Genomic DNA, 22,613 nt, shown 5'->3' with positions numbered 1-22,613 from the left:
GAGCAGGAAAGGAAATTCCCTGTGGCCGAACAGCTCTGTCTTAGGACAGAACCGATCCATGCCAAATGGATCCCATTGACTACAATGGGGTCAGTTTGCTTTCTGCTCAGCTGTTAGCTGGAAGAAACGCTACATGCAGCGCTTTTTCTTTCAGTATTTTGTGCCGAATCTGCGATGGAACCTTCCGACCGGAGGTTCCAACACAAACAAATTCTCAACAATGTGAAACCACCCTTATCTGATGTTGCATTGCTCAATATCCAAGTCATATTACAAAACAAAAAAGAAACATAGAAAATGTGTAACCAAGTAAACAACTAGAAGTTTAGGCTGGACTTGTAGACGTCAAATAATTAAATAAGCAAATCTTACAAGATTTAGGAGAACAACTCGGTAATTCCTTGCTTTTGGCTACTTTAGTTGAAGGACTATAACTTGCAGCATTCTGAGTAGAAACATTTCTTGGAGAATATATACGTGGTGTTCTGATGCCTATATGGAAGTAAAGATGTAGACAGTAAGAGTTATCGTTACAAAAAATTAAAGGGCTGCACACGTAATACTCTTACGCAAGACTTTGATAAATATTTTTGCCGAAATACGGTCTCAAACTTTACTAAAATTTCTATTGAAATGGATTCAAGTAGAGTTAACAGTGGTAAAATGTAACATACAGGTAATTTAGTAAACAGTTATGTAACAGAACGACACAAATATACCTCGCTGAGGGGTATGCTTATCGACAGAACTAGCCTCAGATTCTGTAGCTTCATCTCTAGGAAATTCTAATCCGCAACCTGGGCAAAACTTGAACTCCTCCTCTGCTTTCTTCCCACATTGAGGGCAAAAACATATAATCATTCTGCAAATAAAGAAAATGGAAACAAATGATTCTTTGGGAAAAAGTTGTATACTCTCCCTCTGCCAGGACCGCACCACAACGCTGCCATCACCAGCTATTTGCCAGTTTTCTCTACAGCATTCTAGCCTATCGCATGTCCTATCAAGAAGGAGGAACAGGCTATGTTAATACATGTCTATGAGCTGTGTCCGTGCGAATCGGGTAGTTTTAAAGCTGGAAGCGCCTCGTCAGCACAGTCTTTCAGGAACACACCGCATCTCCTGCTTAGGGGAGCTGAGAAATCACAGCCATTCATCGAGCACTGGCTATGCGTCAGCCAATCACAGCCAGCGCTTCCAGGAGGCGGGGATTTTTCAATCCTTGGTCCGAAGATGATCAGTGCGGAGACCGGGGGAGAAGCTGCTGCGGTGCCCTAGATCGCGCGGGACAGGTGATGTATACTTTTTCAAAAAAAATTTTCTTCAGTTACAGCTTATTTTTGGGGTAGGGCTTATATTTCAAGCCCCACCTCCCCTGAAAATCGTCACGTGTGATGATACCAAGTCACACAACTTTGTAGCATTACAGGCGGCTTTGTAGTGCTACAAAATCGCGGTATTGCTGCGAGAAGACGCAGTGATATCGCATGATGCAGTGATGCGATATTGCTGCGATTTTTTTTCGCTGCGATGCCGTTTCGCCCGTGTGAAGGAGTCCTAAAGCCCTCTTTTCTTTTCATTTTTTCCTCCCCACTATCCATAATATAGCTGTGCGCAGGCTTTATTTTTCAATGCTACTATTTAGTGTACCATAGAAAAACGTATCAAAAGTGGAGTAATATGGGAAAGAAAAATGCAGTTTGGCTGCATTTCCTTTGGGTGGGGGTTGTTTCTACAGAGTTCACACTGCAGCAACTACTATCAACCTTTGAAAAAAAAAAAAAAACTTATTGTTTCCATCGACATAGTTATGCAAGGGCTTGTTTTTTTGTTTTTTTTCCAGCACGTCCTGTATTTTTGTATTGATACCATTTTGGAGTACATATAACTTTTTGATGGCTTTTTATAAAGTTTTACTTGGAGACTAGGTGAGCAAAAAAGCTCAATTGCAACTTTGTGTATTTTTTTGTTCTGTTGATGTTCACCACGCGAGATGAATAATGTGTTACTTTGATAGATCAGTCTTTTACAGATGCAGTGATACCGAATAGGGGTTTCATTTTTATTATAAATATGTGAAGTGGTTTTTTTTTACATTTTTTTTATAATTAGTAAAACCTTTTAAAGAACGTATTTTTACCATTTTTTTTTTCTTATTCCCCATAAGGGAGTAACTTGAATTTGCAATTGTCTAATCGCTCCTGAAGTATAATGTAATATCAGAGTATTACATTATACTGCGAACTGACAGGCAGTCAATTAAGCCAGGCCACGGCAACCGAATGGCACCCTACGATCTCATCGCGAGGGAGGTCTGAACTCTGATCAAGGAATTTTAAAGGGTGAACACTCATGAGTCGCTTAGCATGATCACCAATCATGGCTTTAGCAGGCAGGTGTCAGTTGTCAAAGAAGGCTGACACCAACATAGTATGGAGCAGGATTTAATCCTGATGCATACAAACCCCAAAACTCCATGATGTAAATGTACGTCCTGGAGCTTTAAGGGGTTAAAGGGAGTCTGCAAGCAGTTCTGCATTGACAAACATTGCTGCTAGTGCTATGTAGGATCAGGGGAGAGGGCAATATACTTTATCTTTTTGGTTGCTTATATCATTAGCAAGACATGTAAATCAATTTTTAATCCTCCGTGCGCCACTTCAACATGTGCTCAAGATGGGACTCTAGAGGGGCCAGACTATGATTAAAAAGCAACCCTGTTACACTAACCTCTCCAGCCCACATACAGCAGTTACACACATCAAACATCAGCGGCACACCACTGGCGCAGCAGCAACTTTTGCTTTAATTGGTCACACCCCTTGTATTACCGAAACAATAATAATGAGTATTTTCCTCTGTTATTCCTCATTATTGGGCCATGTAAACACTTACCGTGTTTACGCTTCACAAAGAGTATCACATTATAGGGACAGCATCCTATTGATTTGCGGAATCCGCGCAGGAGACCAGCAAATCAAAGCCGCCCATAGGGATGTATTAGCATCCGCAAACGATCTAAAAGCATGTGAGACCAGCAAATCAAAGCCGCCCATAGGGATGTATTAGCATCCGCAAACGATCTAAAAGCATGCAGATGCAATTTTCCCCCCGCCTGCGGGTTACACGCTGCGGGAGAAAGTCACAGCATGCTCTATTTCGGCCGCAGATTCCGCGGGATGGTTTCCATTGAAGACAATGGAAGCCGTCATATCTGCGGCACAGCCACAGCTGTCATTTTGGCTATGACGCGGATTCCGAGGGAGAGCAGGACATTAAAGGGGAAAAAAAGGCACTGTGCATGCGTCCGGCATGTCCGGACGTATCCGACGTGCTGAAGCAAGAAGATGAGATCCGCACGGGAGCCGGAACGGTAAGAAAACCTATTTTTCTCCCAATGTCCGCGGGCAAGCAGGGATTCCGCTGTGGGACTCACCAGTGGAATCTGTGTGTGCAAGTGGACATGAGGCTTAAATGGTAAGACACAGTTGTCCATTAGGCCTGAACTAAGAAATGTTTTGTTGCACTAAAGATTGAATTTATTTTGTGACTGCTGCCCAACGTTACTAAAAGTTAAAGAGGATCTGTCATGTCCTCATTTCAGTGAGCCAGCCATCACAGGGATCTTTTTTCTATTTTTTGCCCCCAAGCAACCCCATTCTCCCAGCACTTGCTCTCGTTATTTTCGACTCATGGAGTTTGCAATCTATCAAGTGGAGGGTTTCTACTGTTTAATGTCAATGAAATCTGATGTCACCCAATGACAATAAGCAGAAGAGATCGCCCACATGATACATTTACAGCTTCTGGAGACAAAACTAATGATACTTGTGCAGAAGAATGGAGGGGATATAACTAGAGATGAGATCTCTCTCACTCCCCCCTCCCCCCCCCCCACATTTGCTCGGATAAGTATGCAGTTACTTGAGAAGAGCGATGCTCGCTTGAGTATCTGCCTTCATTTACTGAGCGTGCTCGCTCATCTCTAGATATACGGTAACCAAAAAATTTAAAAAAGTCAGTGAACAAGTCAGCAGGGCCATAGCTACAAAGCTATGCCGCTGGTTTAAGCTCTCCAAATGTGGCAACACAAACTGAAAAAAAAACTAAAAAAACTCCTGCGGGCCTTAAAAAAAATCATCTTCTGCCAATGCATTTCAGCAAATCTGGGAATTTCAGCACTCATCATCCACCAAAGATTCTGACATGCCAAAATTGCTTTAAAAGTTTAGTTACTCTTTAATGGGCAAGTGCAACTTTTTGACTGACACTGGCCCCCTGCACACAGGCGGAAATTCTGCGACAGGATTTCCCGCAGCATTTCCGCCCCTGCCCACCTGCATAGGATTGCATTACAAAACGCAATCTTATGCAGACGGCCACGATTCGTCTGTGTGAAAATACACGCGAAAAACAAATTGCGTCATGTTGTATTTCTGTGCGGGTCTCTCAGAGGCCCGCACAGAAATGTCTCTCTCGGCGCCCGGCTCCGCTCTGCGCATGCGCCGGCTGAGCAGCAGATTACAGAGCCGGAGCTGCGGGAGAAGGCGAGAGCCACACTGGTCCCTGCAGGGGTGCGGGTCGGATCCCGCTGCAAGAATTCTCGCAGCGGAATCCGACCCGGCCGTCTGCAGGTGGCCACTGTTGGACAAAATCATGGCACTATTAATAGCTACATGGTAGTGCCAGCCACCCATCTATTTAATAATGCAAGCCATTTAGCAGAGTGAGTGTCTCTAATAAAAAATCACGCCAAAAGCTAACACTTTTAGTCCCCATTGTCTGCCCCACAATTAGCTTACCTACCTGTCTCCCGTTTGTTGCTTTCAAGTCCTTCTCTCCCTCCCTGTGCCTGCTCTCTGCCCTCCACTCCTCAGTTTGCTTCTTCTCTGCACCGCTCACCTACTCAGCTCCTTCCTTCTGGTTCAGCAGCTACCCCCCCCTCCCCTTCTGCTCCTGGAGGACGGGTTACCTTTCCTTAACAGCTTCCTCCTCAGGCTACCCAGTCAACTAGATGTCAGAATGGGTGCAGTGTCAGCTGAAATTCCTTCCCTCCACTCTCTAGCACTGGCAGTGCTTTGGGACAAATCCTCCCTTAACATCCGGGACTACATATGGGGCTGGAACAGGCGGCCTATAACCTCTCCGAATAAGGATGAATGCACACGGATTTGAATTGCAGAATCCGGAGTGGGCGACCACCTCTAGATTCTGCAGCAAACACCGCCCATCGCATGCTATGCAAAAGTGATTCTTAATGCACACAAGTGGAAACCAATTGCGGTTTCCGCTCACGGATGAAAAATTGCAGCATGCTCATTTTTGCGTGAATTCCGCATGGACAGCTTCCATTGAAATTAATGGAAGCCATCCGATCCGGAGCCTTTTCGGAATTAACACTGCAGAAAGATCGCTGATTCTTAGTCCTGCTGCTGCCAGGGCCGGATTCCGCCGCGGGATTCTGCATGCGGAATCCAACCCACCTCTGTGAATGCGGCCTGATGCACTTGGACAAAGGAATAATAGAAAGAAACTGTGGTAGGTGGGTCCAGCGATTCACTCCGGTTCCACCAGGAATTTTCTGCCCTTTGTCCAATGAGTTGCTTCACAAGTCTGATTGGCAACTGCAGAGCTCTCCTGGTTGGTCATATAGCTTACATTGTTCACCTATTTCTCCCCTCTGCAGACAGTATCTCTCATTTTCAGTTTTTTTAACTGTTACATCACATGACCAAGGACCGCTTACTGTGTCCCACCCCCCTGAAATCTCCAGGCTCTTGGTACGTTTGGTAGGACTTATATTTCAATATCACTGTATACAGTAGATTTATATACATCTCCCTGTATATAGTGCTATGGCCCAGGCTGGTATAACCTGGGTACGTCCTGTATATAATTAGATATGCACAGCTGGTATACGTTATGCAGCTCTTCTTGTATATAGTTATATGGACCCTGCTGGTATAGCCTGTCATGCGCAGTCCACCTCGGTTTTTTCGTTTATATTTCCAGCGCCATCGCTTCGTAATGCTGTATATAAATGCCGCCTGTACGCAATGCAATTACGGATGGGTGGCATTGATTAGACCCCTGTAGATAACAATGGGCTCGCTCCCGCACATAATTAAAGCGCAAAATAGAACATGCTGCGGTTTTTTTTTTACACTCGCGTTTTATACAATTCCTACTCGCAAATGTGAGCAGAACTACGAATGGCAATGTATTTGATTGCCTGCTAATTATCGCGCAACACATGCATGTACTCGTGAGAGCCTGGCCTAAGGGGCTACAGAAAAATGTTCACGTAGTCCAGAAGATGAGTCATGTAGCGCGGTTTAGGTATGGGTACAGGTGTGGGGGGCCCGAGCTAACCTTTTGCACCCGGACCACTGAGCTTTTAGTTATGTCCCTGCTTATAGCCCCAGTAGGTCTCCCATGAGGACGCTGCGTTAGTTGTGAAACATGTTGGGGACCTTGCATTTTAATGGCTGTTTCCATACGCTTTGCCTCTATAATTACTGACTTGGTCCCCAGCTGCAGAGGATGACTGGCATGGCTTTAGAGGAGAGCCTATACAGACTCCTGACTGATACCCTTCAAGGATCAGATCCCTTTGATGTGTTGTAGCTCTTTATGGATTTTACTGAAATATGCAAGTAGGAAAATGTCAGGAAAATCCTCCTAGAACAGCTGAACCTTATATGGGGTAAATCAGAATCACTGTCAATAACTGTCATATGGGTCACACATTTTTTGTTGTTCTCTAATAATAATCTTTATTTGTATAGAACCAACTTATTCCGCAGCGCTCTATTACAAGGAACTGGACGTCCCTCAAATATTATGAAACCACCAGAGTAAAATTGGTCCAGGGGGGCTGGCAAGAGACCTACAGCTAAATTAAAGGAGCTACAGGGATTTCTGGCAAGTACTGGTTGTGTAGTGCATGTGAAATCCATCACCCATATTCTTCATGCGTCTGGACTATGGGGGAGGGGGACAAGAGAGAAGCCTTTTCTAACCTAGAAAAACATCCAAGCCCGGCAATGTTTTGCCAAAACCTACATCGAGTCTGCCAAAACTATCTGGGAGAACGCTTTAAGTCTAGAGATGAGTGAGCATACTCGCTAAGGCAAACTACTCGAGCGAGTAGTGCCTTATTCGAGTACCTGCCCACTCGTCTCTAAAGATTCGGCTGCCGGCGGGGGTGAGAGGTGAGTTGCGGCGGTGAGCAGGGGGGGAGCAGGGGAAAGAGAGAGATCTCCCCTCCGTTCCTCCCCGCCGGCAGCCGAATCTTTAGAGACGAGCGGGCAGGTACTCGAATAAGGCACTAATCGCTCGAGTAGTTTGCCTTAGCGAGTATACTCGCTCATCTCTAGTTAAGTCTGATGAGACCAAGGTTAAACTTTTTGGCCATAATTATAAAAGGTATTAACGCAATTAAAAAAACGCCTGTGGCCAGGCACCCTAAGTCAAGGTGGAGGGAATTATGAACAGTTCTAATTATCAGTCCATTTTGGCACAAAACCTTAAGGCCTCTGCAAAAGAAGCTGAAGAGCAATTTCACCTTTCAGCAGGACCGTGACCCAAAGCATACCTCCAAATCACCAAAAGAATGGCTTCATCAAAAAACTATGACATTTTGGAATGGCGCAGCCGAAGCCCAGACCTAAATCCTATTGAAAATCTTTGGGTTGACCTGAAGAGGGCGGTATACACATGATGCCCTTACAATCTGACAGATTTGGAGTCCTATTGTAAGGTAGAGTGGGCAAAGATTGCCAAGCTGTGCCATGTTGATAGACACCTACCCAAAAAGACTGGCGGCTGTCATAAATTCAAAGGGTACATAAACAAACTATTAGTTTAAGGGCCCCCACCCACTGGCGTTTGCGATTTTCATGCGCGAAAAACGCAGCGTTTTCGGCGCGTTTTCCGCAGCGTTTTTTGCGGCTTTTTCGCGGCATTTTCGCGGCTTTTTCGCGGCTTTTTCCGTTAATTTCCATTGACATTCATGGGTGCATTAAGAGAAAAATAAGGACACATATGCAACTGACAGTTCCTATGTTAAAAATTGCAACGGACTGAAAAAAAAAACGCCAGTGGACAGGAGTACATTCAAAACTAATTGCTCTTGAGAAAAAACGCAAAGGAAAAAAAATCGCCAGTGGGTGGGCGCCCTAAGGGTGTGCATATTTATGCAACCATATTATTTAGTTTTTTCTCCCCATCCTTAGGGTGAATGCCCACAGACGGATTTGCACTGCATTTCCCGCTGTGGAAATCCACATGTGAATTCTGCAGTGGCAAAGTTCTATTGAAGCTAATAGCTTTCTGTCTGCCAGCGCACAAATGCAGATTTCTACAGCAGATTTCCACGAGCGTGGGGGAAAAAAGATAAATAAAAATCGCAGTATGTTCTATTGTACTGCGGATTTACGATGTGGGAGGGCTCAATTGATATAAAGGAAACCCACATGGAAAAACGCGATCACTCGCTGGCACTTTTTTGTTTTGAATTGCGGAAATCCACGGACGTATTCCGCATCCCTCCGTTGAAGCGGCCGTATAAGGGCTTGTTTTTTTGCGTGGTGAACTGTAGTTTTTAATCGGTGCCACTTTTGGGTACATAGACTATACTGTAAAACGTTTATTATTTTTTTTATGATTGTAGGGAGAGAAAACCCATCAATTCTGCCATAGATCTTTTTTTTTTACATAACAAATGACACAATCCATTTTTTCTGCGGGCTGGTAGGATCAAAACAATACCAAAATTCTTATTTTTTTTAGGTTTTTCCACTTTTCTGCAATAAAAATCCTTTTATTGAAAATCTTTTTTTTTTTCTAAATCGCTGCATTTAAAGTCCTGTAACGTTTTTTGTTTTTCTATGTACCGAGCTCTTTCTTGGTTACATACGGCTTTTTTGATCACTTCTATTTCTTTTTTTTTACGCTTTTTGCTATGCAGAATAAAAAGTGTGTTCAACTTATTGTACACGTTGTTACGGAGGCGACGATACCAAATATTTTTTTATGCTGACAAAAAGCACCTAAAAAGGTTGTTTTTTTAACATTTTTTTTAACTTCTTTTTTGTACATTTTTATTCCTTTTTTTTTTTTTTTTTATACACACTATTTGTGGTCCTCTAGGAGACTTACACTGTAGCACTGATGATCACTGTGATAAGGCATTGCAGGACTTCTCTGCCTTATCGCTTATTACAACGATCACAGGCAATGGCAATATAGGACGCTGGTATCTGGCGTCCTGCTGGCATTGCAACCACCCAGGCTCTCTGCGATTATATTGCGAGAGCCCGGCAACTTCACAGAGGGAGCGCCCTCCCTCTGTGAACCCTTCCCATGCTGCGATCTACATAGATCGCGGCAGGAAAGGGGTAAACAGCGGGGGGGGGGGGGGGGGGGGCGCATCTCTGATGCACCCCCGCTGTTGCAGCGGGAGGCCGGCTATCAGCGACAATTGAAAACAATAGGAAACATTACCCTGAAGCGATGCAAGGTGTTTTTGACACAAACATCTCACATCCACGGGAGAGGGGAAAAAAATAAATAAATATAAATCGCACATTCCTCAGCGTGATTTCGAGCGACGTTTAACGGTCCAACATCAAGCTCGCCCATATGAAAGGAGTCGGGCCGAATGTCAGGCTAACTATGGCATCAGATTTGGTGCTGATGCAACCAGACCCATACCCAACTCACTAACTACCCTTGGCCAATCCTGCTCTCAAGTTATTATTTAACGAGACTGAACAGGAAGCTCACATATCCAGTGGATACAAACAGTCTACAAACCCCTATTTAAATGCCATGTATTTGTCACATTAAAAAAATCCAGAATCATTTCAGATTTTTCTCCACCTTTGTGATCCATTATTTGTACACTTCCATTGAAAAACAAACTGAAATCTCTTAAGGCCCATTTACACAGGCTGAATGTTAGCCAAGCGATGCCCGATACTCGTCCCCGCACATACTCGCTCCTGTGCTGCTGCACAAGAGTATCGTTGGCTCACAGCGGGGCGGCTGCAGGAGATTTCTCTCCTCGCTCTCCCCTGCCCCTCTCCATTCACTTAACCCAGCGGCTGTTCAGTACTGAACGGCCGCTATTTACACTGAACAATAAGCAATCAGCTCATCGTCCATCGTTTATGTAACATAAACGATGGACGATGAGCTGAATGATGATCGTTCAGTGTAAATAGCAGCCGTTAAAGGGGTTGTCCCGCGGCAGCAAGTGGGGTTAAGCACTTCTGTATGGCCATATTAATGTAATATACATCGTGCATTAAATATGAGCCATACAGAAGTTATACACTTACCCCCTCCGGTGCTGGCGTCCCCGTCACCATGGCGCCGACTAAAGCTGCCTTCTCCTTCCATTAGACGCGCTTGCGCTGTCTGGTCTTCTGCTCTGTCGAATGGGGCCGCTCCGGCGTGCTCGCGCCGGAGAGCTGGTCTGCGCATGCGCAAAAGACCTCTCTGGCGCGAGGACGCCGGAGCGGCCCCATTCAGCAGAACAGAGGACCAGACAGCGCAAGCGCGTCTAATCGAGGGAGAAGGCAGCTTTAGTCGGCGCCATGGAGACGGGGACGCCAGCATCGGAGGGGTAAGTGTATAACTTCTGTATGGCTCATATTTAAAGGGGTTGTCTCGCGAAAGCAAGTGGGGTTAAGCACTTCTGTATGGCCATATTAATGCACTTTGTAATATACATCGTGCATTAAATATGAGCCATAGCTCCGCCTCCTGATTGGCTGGAATCGGCACACATGACGGGGCGGAGCTACGCGATGACGCGTAGAAGGGGCGGAGCCAAAACGCTGCTGCTGCCGAACAGACCCGAAGGCAGAAGACCCTTCTGCGCAAGCGCGTCTAATCAAGCGATTAGACGCTGAAGTTAGACGGAGCCATGGAGACGGGGACGCCAGCGCAGGGAAGGTAAGTGAATAACTTCTGTATGGCTCATATTTAATGCACGATGTATATTACAAAGTGCATTAATATGGCCATACAGAAGTGCTTAACCCTACTTGCTGCCGCGGGACAACCCCTTTAAGTACTGAACAGCCGCTGGGTTATGTCAATGGAGAGGGGCCGGGGACAGCAAGGATAGAAATGCTGCAGTTACACTGACCCAAAGAATAACTTTATCACGTTATTTATTCTTCATGCTGAATTCTTCCCACGGCCGTGACCCCAATACTTACCTGCGGATCCGGCGTCTTCCGTCCCGCGTGACGCTTCCCCGCCCACCGCGTCATATGACACGCCCACAGTGTCACATGAAGCGCCGGCCGCGTCATATGACGTGGTGGGCGGGGAAGCGGTTTCACGCTATCTTCCGCTGTGCTACAGCGGAAGATAGCGTGACAGACGGCTTCCATTGACTGCAATGGAAGCCGTCAGTGCGTACACCCGCGGCAAAGAGCATGCCGCGGGTGAGGTTGGGTGATTTCACGATGGAATTCCGCACCGTGAGCATTGAGAACGCAGGGAGCCGTGCGGGTGTCATGGCAGCCGGGAGCCTTCTGAAAGGCCCCAGAGCGGTCATGGTAGAATGTCTATTAAGCTGTCCCCAAGGGGTGACTTTATAGACTGCCTGTCAGATCGCAGTATGATATAAAACTATGGCATTACATCATACTGCAGGAGCGATCAAAGCATCGCAAGCTGTGGTCTAAAGGAGAACTTAAAAAAAAAAAAAAAAGAAGAGGAAAAAGATCAATAAAGTTGATTGCAAAAAAGGAAAATAAGTTTAAATCCCCCTCCTTTTGCCATATCCATACTAAGAGTCTAAATCATAAAACAAAAATATATATTTGGTTTTGCCGCGTCCGTAAAAGTCTGATCAAAATACTGCATTATTTACCCCGCACAATGAACGTCGTCAGAAAAAAAAAAATAAAGAATGCTTTTTGGTCACCCTGTCTCCAAGAAACAAATGCAATAAAAGGCGATCTAAAAGTCATATGTACTCCAAAATGGTACCAATGCAAACTACAGGATGTCCTGCAAAAAACGAGCCCTCGCACAACTGTGTCGATGGAAAAATAAAAAGTTATTGCGCATAGAAGATGGCGGCAGAAAAAAAACAAAAAAACATTAAACATATCTTTGAAAAAAAATACCAGTAGTACAGCAAAAAAAAAACAAAAAACAAAACTATACAAGTTTAATATTGTAGTAATCGTACTGACCCATAGAAGAAGGTTATGTCATTTTTGTTGCAGCTTGTGCGCCGTTGAAACAATACGCACCAGAAGATGACGGAATGTCATTTTTTCCCCCATTTCTCTCTACTTAAAATTTTTTTAAGTTTTTCAGTACATTATATAGTAGCATTGAAAAATACAACTCGTCCCGCAAAAAACAAGCCCTCATACAGCGAGGTTGATAGATAAATAGTTGTTTTGGTTTTTTTTAAAGGGGGGGGAGGAAAAAAGGAAATAAACAAGCTCTGTCACTAAAGGGTTAAGGCCTCATGTCCACGGGGAAAATCAGGCCCGCTACGGATTAGACATGGAGAATCTGCAGCGGGTCCCTCCTGCCCCGCGGACATGGGCGCTGAAAATAGGAATTTAAAAGAATTTACCCATCCGGAGCGGGCGGGGAAGGTCTTCTCTTCCTCACGGCCGGATCTTCTTTTTCGGCCAGCGGGCACATCCGCCGAGCCGAAGCAAGAAAGATCCGGCCGTGAGGAAGAGAAGACCTTCCCGGTCCGCTCCGGATGGGTAAGTTCTTTTAAATTCCTATTTTAGGTCTCCCGCGGATCCGGACGGCTTCCATAGGCTTCAAAGAAGCCCGCGGGAGACCCGCACGAAAATGGAGCATGGTCGATTTTTTCATGCTCCATTTTTTTTAAAAAAATCACTTTTATTGACCATCCGCGGGTATTTATCTACCCCACGGGTGGTCAATGCATCCCTATGGGATACGGATCCGCAGGCAGGCAGAAGAGTTAAAATCTGCTGCGGATTTTAATTCTTCTTTTGCCCGTGGACATGAGCCCTTAGACAGACAGGCTTCAGTAGTAAGGGGTAAAACGGATGTACGTGTGTGTGTGTACGTTTTTTCATGTACGAGTAATCTATACGGTAAGTGCAGATGACAACAGCCTGCAGTGTTCTAGTATCACTACAATGACGGGGAGTGCTGCAAGGAGGGAGGAGGAGGTGAGCAGCAGTGGCGCTGCAGAGAGGGACGAGGAGGTGAGCAGCAGCAGGAAGTTATGAGGAGGTGAGCAGCAGTAGTGCTGCAGGGAGGTGTGTGAGGCGCAGGTACAGAGCAGCAGACCCCCTGAGGCGACACACACGGTACAGTGACAATATAACTCGTTACCGGCCGCATATAGAGCTCCGGGCCGAGGATGCGACAGGCCGTAAGTGACGGCTGCTCTACAACAACGTACCTTGCACCTTCCCTACAGCGGCCGCTCGGCAGTAAACACGATGAGAGGCGTCACACACGTGACCTAACGTGCAGAAGGAAAACGAAACTGTGCAGCAGCTACTACTAATCCCAGAGCCCGCACGAGAACGCCCTCTGCTGGTAGCAATATGCAAACACAAGAGAAAGGACAGAGAGGGGGAAGTGTTTATGTCTGTGGACTGGCTGTTTGGGGCCCTTTTACACCAGTCAGATGCCCAACAGCTCGTCCCAGCGATGGTCCTTCAGATTACTGTATGCGCAAAAGCGCTCCTCGCAGTGCAACGTGTTTTCATATAAACGAGGTTGATTTGCATGCGTGTTTGCGCACAGTACTGTATTTTTTGTGCACACAGGGCCAGTTCATGTGCATAACACCCTTTCTGCGGATTAAAAACCTATTTAACCTAACGAGGTCTGGATGTGTTTTTTTTTCACAGTTTTGCGCAAGTGTTTCTTTCCCTTGCGTATTTCCGCACTTTCCATAGACTGGTATGGGGCCTGTGCTGCGCAAAACACAGATATTACATTGAAACCATTGACTGGTTAAGTGAATAACATGGATTATCGCCATAAGGCCGTCTGCCTGAATGTACGGGTTGGTGATGTAATCACCAGCTCGTTCACGCCCGGGCAGCACGTTTAGACTGAAAACCGCGCAGTCCTCGTGCGCCAATCATTCCTATGTGAAGCACTGAAGGATTAGTGTTTAAAAGCTTATTCAGATGACCATGTTTGCACAGACGAAGCAGAGAATAACACCTATTGAATTCAATGGGTTCGTTCTGATGAGCGTGTTTTGCGCTCACATTTCATGCATGGAGGAAGAAGTAGGAGCTGCTCCATTTTCCTTTGTTGTGTACAAAGGAAAATGAAGTCTATGGAAGCTGCCCAAATATGTAAGGGGAAACATGAAGCACTGCGCAAAACACGAAGAAAAGAACACATGTGGACCTCATTAGGCTAAATAGCCTTTTTACCCCCAGAAAGGGTGTGTTGCGCACATGAATGGGCCCTGTGTGCGCAAAAATGACTGTACTTTGTGCAGACACACGCGCAAATGTTTGTGCACAACCAACCTTGTTTGTGCACAAATACTCTGTGGTCCGGCGAGCGTTTTTGCACATACGCTCATGTGAAGAAGCCCTAGGCGGCACGAGAAATGCATAAGCCGGCACTGATCTTTATGCCTGCTGAAACTGAAGGGCGAGTAAAAACCTCACGATTTTCGCTCGTCGTTCAATCGTTGCCTACATTTAAACGGAGCGATTATTGTTCAGCTTCGCTCGCTCTTTTGAACGATAATTGTTCCGTCTAAATGGGGCATTTGGCCTAATTTAGACGGGCATATGCAATTTTGGTTTGTTAAAAATGCACAGGTTTCACTGCTAGTTTATGTGCTTTTTGGTGCATATACACGTTCTTTGCTTTGTAATGCTCTGGTCCAAAAATAGACCGATGGAATCCTTGTATAAAGTGCCAAAATTAGGAAAATTTCAAAAAAATTGTCATTTTTTTCACATTTTCAACTGCAATATGTCAAATATGTGCAAACATACTGTACGGTTTTTGGATGAGATATATATTTCCATCTGTTTACTTGGAAAAAGTTTTTTTTTTACCATTTAGGAGACATACAAATTTAACATTAATTATTAACATTTTGGGGAACATTTTGTTTTCCTACACCAAGCCAAGATTGCAGGTGTCAGAACGATAGATACCCCCTCATTTTAAAAACTACACCCCTTGTGGGGGCGTTGCCTGGCAGAGGACCGAGACGGATGCCATCTGCTAAGCTCCACTCCCGAGTAAGCCACCTTAGTTAATGTAATAGCAGCAGGATCCAGCATCGGCGGTGAGACCTGTCAAAGTCTCTGCTTTGCCGGGATGACGCGCCGAAAGACAGTTAAAGCCTCCCCGCAGTGGGTAACCAACTTTTTCACTGTCCGCGGCGCCAGAAAGGACCCGGTAACCTCGCTTTCCTCCTCTCCTGATGGCTCCTGCGATGAAGACAGCGGGGCTCCACCGAGGCAGAAGACAGCTGCAGGATCTCCAGGAACTGCACAGAAGAATGCCTGCCCTCCTGTAGAGTTGGGAGAGGTGAGTGAAACTTCAGCAGCCATTACTCACAGTGCCACTCACTCATCTAAAATGGCGTGTCACATGCAGGAGATAGGAATTCATCTACAGCCAGTCCTGATAAGAAGAGACCAAGGTTAAAAGTGCAGATCCCACACTACTATACCCATCATACGCTGCAGAACTTATCAGCGAGGTCCCATCCTTAGATCAGCCCGTGTCAGAGGGGTTCATTAAGGAGATGATGCTGGCACTGAGGAGCTCTATGCGGTAAGACCTCAACGCCTTTTCTGCATCTTTCAGCTCCTTTGTAAAAGAAGTGGAAGAAAGAACCTCTCATATAGAACATAAGATGGAGGAGCTGACCAACTCGCATAACTCTTTGATAGATGCGCACTACTCCTTTGAAGAGTAGGTGGTCCACATTAAAACTAAGATGGCAGATTTAAAGGATCGTAATAGATGGAACAATATTAAATTTCTGGGTATCCCAGAAAAAATTGGCCCATCAGAACTAAAGAACTTCCTGACACATTTAATGAAAAAGCTCCTTCCATCCGCTCCCAATCAGGAACTCATTATTAATAGGGCGCATCACTTACTGAAACCAAAATTCCTTTCTGAAAATGTTCCGCGGGATGTCACAGCAAGAATTCACTTCTTCCACATCAAAGAGGCTCTTATATTTGCTTCCCGAAAGATGACCGATCTCCCTGACGAGTTCGCAAATATCCAGCTGTTTGTGCACTTATCCTCAGCTACAATCCAGGCCAGGAAGGCATTTTCACATATTACTTCTTCACTTAGGAGAGAAAACCTACACCCCTTAATGTCAGGAGTATTTTGACCCCACAATTTCTCCTCAGGAGTTAGATGAGAAAAAATAAAATTTCTTATTTTTGCAAGTATGTCATTTCAAAGACAGTTTTTTTCTATAGTGCACATGAAAATGAGGATTTGCACCCCACAATTGATACCCCTGTTTGTCCTGTGTTCAGAAACATACCCATGGGGCCCTAATCTTATCTCTGTATGCACAACAGGGCCCAAACCAAATAGACATTTTGCTTGAATGTGTTTTAGACCCCATTGCACACTTGTAGAGCCCTTGAGCGTCCAAAACAACAGAGAACCCCCACAGTTAACTCAATTTTGAAAACTAGACACCTTAATGAATTCATCTGGGGTTGTACTGCATATTTTGACTGAATCTAAGCAAAGCAGAAGGAAAAAAAATACGATTTTCATTTTTTTTGGCAATTCTGTCATTTAAAAAACAGTTTTTTTGTACAGCACACATATGAATGAAGACTTGCACCCCGAAACGGATACCTCTATTTGTCCTGTGTTCATACCCATGCCCATTGTAGACCCAATCTGCTTACTGGACACATAGCTAGGCCTGTAATGGAGGGAACACCCATTGGATTTCAAGGGCACAACTGAATAAATTCTAGGCCCCATTGCTCACTTGTGCAGAGAAAAAACTGACTCCCTAAAATAATCCCTTCCCCCATTTTTGGCATTTCTGAAATCTTAGATAAAAGTAATAATGTAAACTGTGTGGTATGTTTGAAAACAGGGGTAATTGCGGAGGTCTGGTTGGGATGGGCATATGGGGCAATAAAACTGGGTATCCCTCCTCCTCTTTGCTTGCTGCAAACCTAACACTTTTTTTGCGAGTATTTCTTGACCTCAGGGGCAGGGATGGGGTGTAAAAAGTGGCACTTTGGAGCCTTCGTAAGCTTGCTGAGGTGCGGCGGTCTGAAACAGAAGGCGTTCAACAAGCTGCTCCTGGAACTGCAGGAAGGTGAATTACATTTTACAGGTATTGATCTGAATAACTCCGGCCTCACACGGTCACATGTGGAATCCGCTTGCAGAGGCCCGCAGCGGATCCCAGCAGTGAGCCCAGCCGTGACCTTGCATGCAGCCGCGTAATGTACTGCACATAATTGCGTACTCACACAGGCGGTCATGCGCAGTACACCTTTTTTTTGTTTGTATCTCCCGCGCTGTCACCTAGCGATGACGCGGGTGCCCGCACCCCATACACAATGTAGTTGCGTATGGGCTGCCGGTATATCCGCGACCATGGAGTACAATGGGTTTTATGTCACAGATATCTGCAGTAAAATAGAACATGCTGCATTCTGTTTTGTGCGAGTGGATTACGTAATTCCAACCCGCTAATGTGAGCGAATGTGAGCAGAATTGTGTAATCCAATCGATGTGAAATCCGCAATTCCTATCCGGTTGTGTGAGACTAGCCTAAGTAGATCACTTCATTTCATCACGTGACTGGGGACTGCTCAACGATGCCTCTGGTCACTGGTCGAGGCTAGCCGGGAGAAAGGAGATTTTACATTTTCTGGGCCCTCAGCGGCTCCTGCTCCTGGACCGGGGAAGGTCCATGGAGGAAGATCATGTTGGGGTTGAAATGTGGAGGCCTTCGGTAAGAAGTTTCATCTCCTCTCACCGATCGCATCTATAAAGGAAGATTAAACGTCAACTTTTTTTTTTAACTTTTTCATGACCCATTGGATAATGGCAATTACGTGACTGGGGTCTGCTCACCGTGGCCCTCTGTCATTGCTCCAGGCTCTCGACTACCTTTAGTAGCCAGGAGCAGGGAGATTTAAAGTTTCCCAAGCCCTCCTCAGCTTCTTCGCTCTAGTCCACCATATTGCTGATGGGTGCCTGCACCGAGGCTGGGATAAAGATCCCATTGGGGAACATTGCCAGAAGCCTTAGGTAAGCAATTTCATCTCCCCTTACGGATCGGATCCGTGACGGGAGTGAAACTTTAACTTTTTCTCACTTTTACATGATCGCCGCATACAGCAGCCCACTGAAATCTCCAGGCTCTCGGCTACATTGATTGCCAGGAGCAGGGAAATTTTAAATTACCCCAGTAATCCATGGCTTTCGCACATGCGTCTGTCATTTTGGCGACAGGCGTGTGTGCAGCAGCCGGTGTAAGGTCCGTGGATAAATTGGGGGTCTTAGGTACATAATTTCATTTTCCCTCATGGAGGGGAGATGAAACTTAACCTTTTAAAACTTTTTTTTACTTTATATGATGGCCGTTATCCATTGGATAATGGCGATCACATGACAAGGGACCACATACCACAGCCCATTGTGAAATCTCCAAGCTCTTGGCTACATTTGGTAGCCAAGAGCAGGGAGATTTTAAATTACACTGGCAATCCGTGGCTTTTGCGCATGCAGTTGCCATTTTGGTGACGGGCACATGCGCAGAAGCCGGGGTGAGGTCCTTAGGTACGTAATTTTTATCTCCCCTCACAGATGTGATCCATGAGGAGAGTTGAAACTTAAACTTTTTAAACTTTAATTTATACTTTTTTTTACTTTACATGATCATCGTTATCCATTGGATAATGCTGATCATGTGAACGGGAACTACATACAGCAGTCCCCGGTGACATCTCCGTGCCCTCAGCCACTAGCCGGGAGTAGGGATATTTTAAATCTCCCTTGCTCCCCAGCCTTCTGTGCATGCACCCGACATTTTCTGTCTGACGCGTATGTGCAGAAAACGGCATCAGGTCCTGAAAGGACCAGAACGCTGCGGGACATCGCGGAGGATGGAGGTGAGTACATCCAAATTTGTTGCCAAGAAAAAACACAAACACAGGGGAACATACAAATTCAACAAAAATGTCGTCCAAATTTGAATCTCGCTTTTCAGAGCTGGAACCTCCTCCCCTGGCTGAACCACCTGAGGTTTGGCTTTGCACCAAACCCTTAGCAAAGTTCAACCCAGAATAGGGTCCTACTGTTTCGGTTCACTCAACAATAGCTGAGAGGAATAGAAACAGAAAGTATCTGCTATATAAACTTTATTTGCAATAAGCATAACACCCCTTAGGGCTCACGTATGTCACCCATTTATTACGCGCATTTTTCCTATCGTCTCCACGACAACACCAGCTGAGATTATCTTCCCCTGATAGGACAAGAAGCACACTGAAAAGTTTAAGGCTCCTCCCTTTTCCACCTTCCTCAGTCGTTCCCGAACCCGGTAGTACTAATCACCACGGATGCCAGCCTGTGGGGCTGGGGTGCCCAAGTAGGGGAATCCTACTTCCAGGATACATGGGCCCAGGGGGAAAGAAGATACTTTTCAAATGCCAGGGAGCTTTTGCCAATATGGAAGACCCTGCAGGCCTCCAGAGGACTGACTCAGGGGAAACATCTGAGGGTCCTATCGGACAATATTACAGCTGTAGCATATGTCCGTCATCAGGGAGGAACCAGTCAGGTTTTATTACAAAGCATAGTCCAAAAAAAATTTCATTGGGCAGAGAGGCATGTTCAGTCAATCTCTGCAACTCACCTGAGAGGAGTTCAGAATACTACAGCAGACTTCCTCAGCCGCCGACGGGTGAACCCAGGAGAGTGGGTACTCTCTCAGGAGGTGTTTCAGGGTTTAACGCACAAGTGGGGAGTTACAAAAATAGACTTGTTCGCTACAAGGGAGAATCAAAGGGTAAAAGTCTTCTTCTCTCTCAGCCCTCAGTACCAATCATACGGCCTGGATGCGTTAGTTCAGGATTGGGGTCAAGGGTTAACTTATGCGTTTCCACCTTTCCCTTTAATTCCGAGAGTGGTACAACAATTTTGTCACAAAAGCTGCACATCAATTTTGATAACTTCCTTTTGGCCAAAAAGAGTTGATTTTCCCTGCTAAAGAATTTGAGTTGCAGCGACCCTATATGCCTACCAGCCCACAGAGATCTCTTAACTCAGGGACCTCTATCGTATCAGGGGGTGGAGAGATTACTCCTAACAACTTGGTTATTAAAAAATCCCTCCTTTCAGACAGGGCGTTTTCCCATAAAGTAGTAGACAGACTACTAGCCAGTAGGAAGCAAACTACTAATAAAATTTATTCTAAAGTATGGAAGAAATTTTCTTCTTGGTGTGAGGCTAGACATGTAGAGACTACGTCCCCATGTATAAATGTAATATTGGATTGTCTACAGGAGAGGCTAGAGTTGGGACTTTCGCCCAGCACACTTAAGGTTCAGGTTTCAGCACTTAGCGTGTTTCTTGATATAAGGCTATGAGAAGTCAGCTGGGTTGCAAGATTTTTGAGAGCTGTGAAGCGGTTGAGGCCCAGAGTTCTTAGTTCTGTTCCTCCTTGGGACTTAAATCTGGTTCTCTCAGTTCCAACAGGTCCTTAGTTCGAACCGATAGGCGACATTCCTATTAGGTTCCTAACTTGGAAGACGGCTTTTTTGGTAGCCATCACGACAGCTCGGAGAGTTGGTGAGTTACAGGAGCTATCAATTCGGTCTCCATTTTTTAGGGATAAGGGGGAAAAATAGTGTTCACATTAGGCCCCTCGTTCTCTCGTTCTCTGTCTTTTTTTTCACAAATCTCAGGAAATTATTACTCTCTCTTTTTGTAATATACCCGGAAACAATAAAGAGCAGGAGTACAATTGCCTTGACGTTAGAAGAGCAGTGTTGCAGTATATCTCTTCTACAAATCAGTGGAGGAGAGATAAAAGTTTATTTTTGCAGTTTCAGGGAAATAATAGAGGCAAAAAAGCAGCAAAAAGTTTTATAGGTAGATGGATCTGGTTTGCCATCTCTGAGACCTAGAAAGACCAGTCCCAGAAGATCTTAAGATCTCATTCAACGAGAGCAATGTCGGCTTCATGGGCAGAGCAGGCCTCCACTTCCCTGGACTATGCAGGGCTGCAGTGTGGGAAAAAAAACACATTCATTTGTTAAACATTATCGGTTGAATGTTCGGGCAAATGAGGACTTAGCTTTTGGCTGCAAGGTCCTTTATGCAGTGGTCCTGCCCTAGGATTTTTGCTTTGCTGTTTTTTCTCAGCTGGTGCTGTCATGGAGACGATAGGGAAAGGTAGATTAGACTTTCCGGTAATGCTTTTTTTAGGAAGTCTCCACGACAGCACCTGTGATTTCCCCCCCCCCCCCCATCCCCCCTGTAAGTTTTTCTCAGTTTTTCCATTTTTTATCTCGAATTAAAAGAGAAGATGTTAAGTTTCGCTATATAAATTCTACCTCCTGACAGGAATTCGCTATAAATACTGAGGAAGGTGGGAAAGGGGAAAGCCTTAAACTTTTCAGTGTGCTTCCTGTCCTATCAGGGGAAGATAATCTCAGCTGCTGCTGTAGTTGAGACTTCCTGAAAAAAAGGATTACTGGTACGTTTAACTTACCTTTTCACACTCTTAAAATATGCAGTACACAGCAAATGGCCTATAGCCGATAGCCTATATTAATACATACTACCTGCGTAATACGAACCAAAATAGAACATACTGCTTTTTTCATGCGCATAAGGCCTGTATCACATGAACATATTTGCCCAGCATTTTGCGCAATAAATAGAATCCATTTATTTCAATGAGTTCGTTCACATAAGCGTACTCTGCACGTGCATTTTCTCAGTGCAAAAAAATACGCAGCATGCTTTATTTTTCTGCACCTTTGTAAAATGAAAGAGCACATATTGAGCTGTTTATATACTGGCCTGAAGTCTATGTTTCTGGCCCCTCCATAAATGTCATACATGTCATGTCTTTTGTTTAGATGCACTGTGCACACAGTCTAGTCTCTTGTTATGTGTATTGCACAGCTGCAGCATATGAGAGGTTAATGTCTGAATGTGACTGGGATATGTCTGGAAAAGTATCACTTTATGTCCTGTCACGTGGTATGCTAGAGACTATAAGTATTAGTGTTTGAGAGCAAGGTGGGGCCACCTTCTTCAGGCAGTCCATCATCTTCTACGGAAGAGAGCGAAGTGGAGTGCCGGTCACAGGGGGGTACTTTCAGCCCTCGTGTGGTAAAGGAGGAGAAAGAGAGGTTTCCTGAGTTCCCCAATTCCAGGAACTATGTGAGAGAGAGAGAGAGAGAGAGAGAGAGAGAGAGAGAGCAGAGACGAGTCTGCCGTGCAGAGATCCAAGTCTAAGTCAAGTGAGTGTCTGTGGAGAGATCCTACCCTGTCCTCCTCTGAAGAGTTTCCCCTTCCAGGAGCAGTACCTGACAGATAACATAGACTGCAGGACCAAT

The 22,613-nt window shown here is 45.2% G+C and overlaps 1 protein-coding gene across 4 annotated transcripts in view; it reads right to left on the bottom strand.

Moving 5' to 3' along the window:
- The window catches only part of VRK3 (VRK serine/threonine kinase 3), a 128,902-nt gene that overhangs the window by 101,813 nt on the left and 4,476 nt on the right, over positions 1-22,613 (bottom strand). The window contains exons 1-3 of one of the 4 annotated variants that reach the window (XM_066582643.1): positions 13,436-13,499; positions 720-862; positions 373-492 (exon numbers count right to left, since the gene is read on the bottom strand). In XM_066582643.1, coding sequence (XP_066438740.1) covers positions 373-492; positions 720-861 — 262 coding nt within the window. In that variant the 5' untranslated portion in view covers position 862; positions 13,436-13,499. Of the gene's footprint in view, positions 1-372; positions 493-719; positions 863-4,806; positions 4,932-4,972; positions 4,997-13,435; positions 13,500-22,613 lie in introns of those variants that run through there. The other 3 variants (XM_066582645.1, XM_066582641.1, XM_066582644.1) reach the window with 3 other exon arrangements.

The sequence above is a fragment of the Eleutherodactylus coqui genome, chromosome 11 (genome assembly GCF_035609145.1).
Source record: "Eleutherodactylus coqui strain aEleCoq1 chromosome 11, aEleCoq1.hap1, whole genome shotgun sequence".
Classification (NCBI taxonomy): domain Eukaryota; kingdom Metazoa; phylum Chordata; class Amphibia; order Anura; family Eleutherodactylidae; genus Eleutherodactylus; species Eleutherodactylus coqui.
The sequence above is the reverse complement of the archived record's forward strand: the minus strand, read 5'-3'. Positions and strand labels throughout refer to the sequence as shown.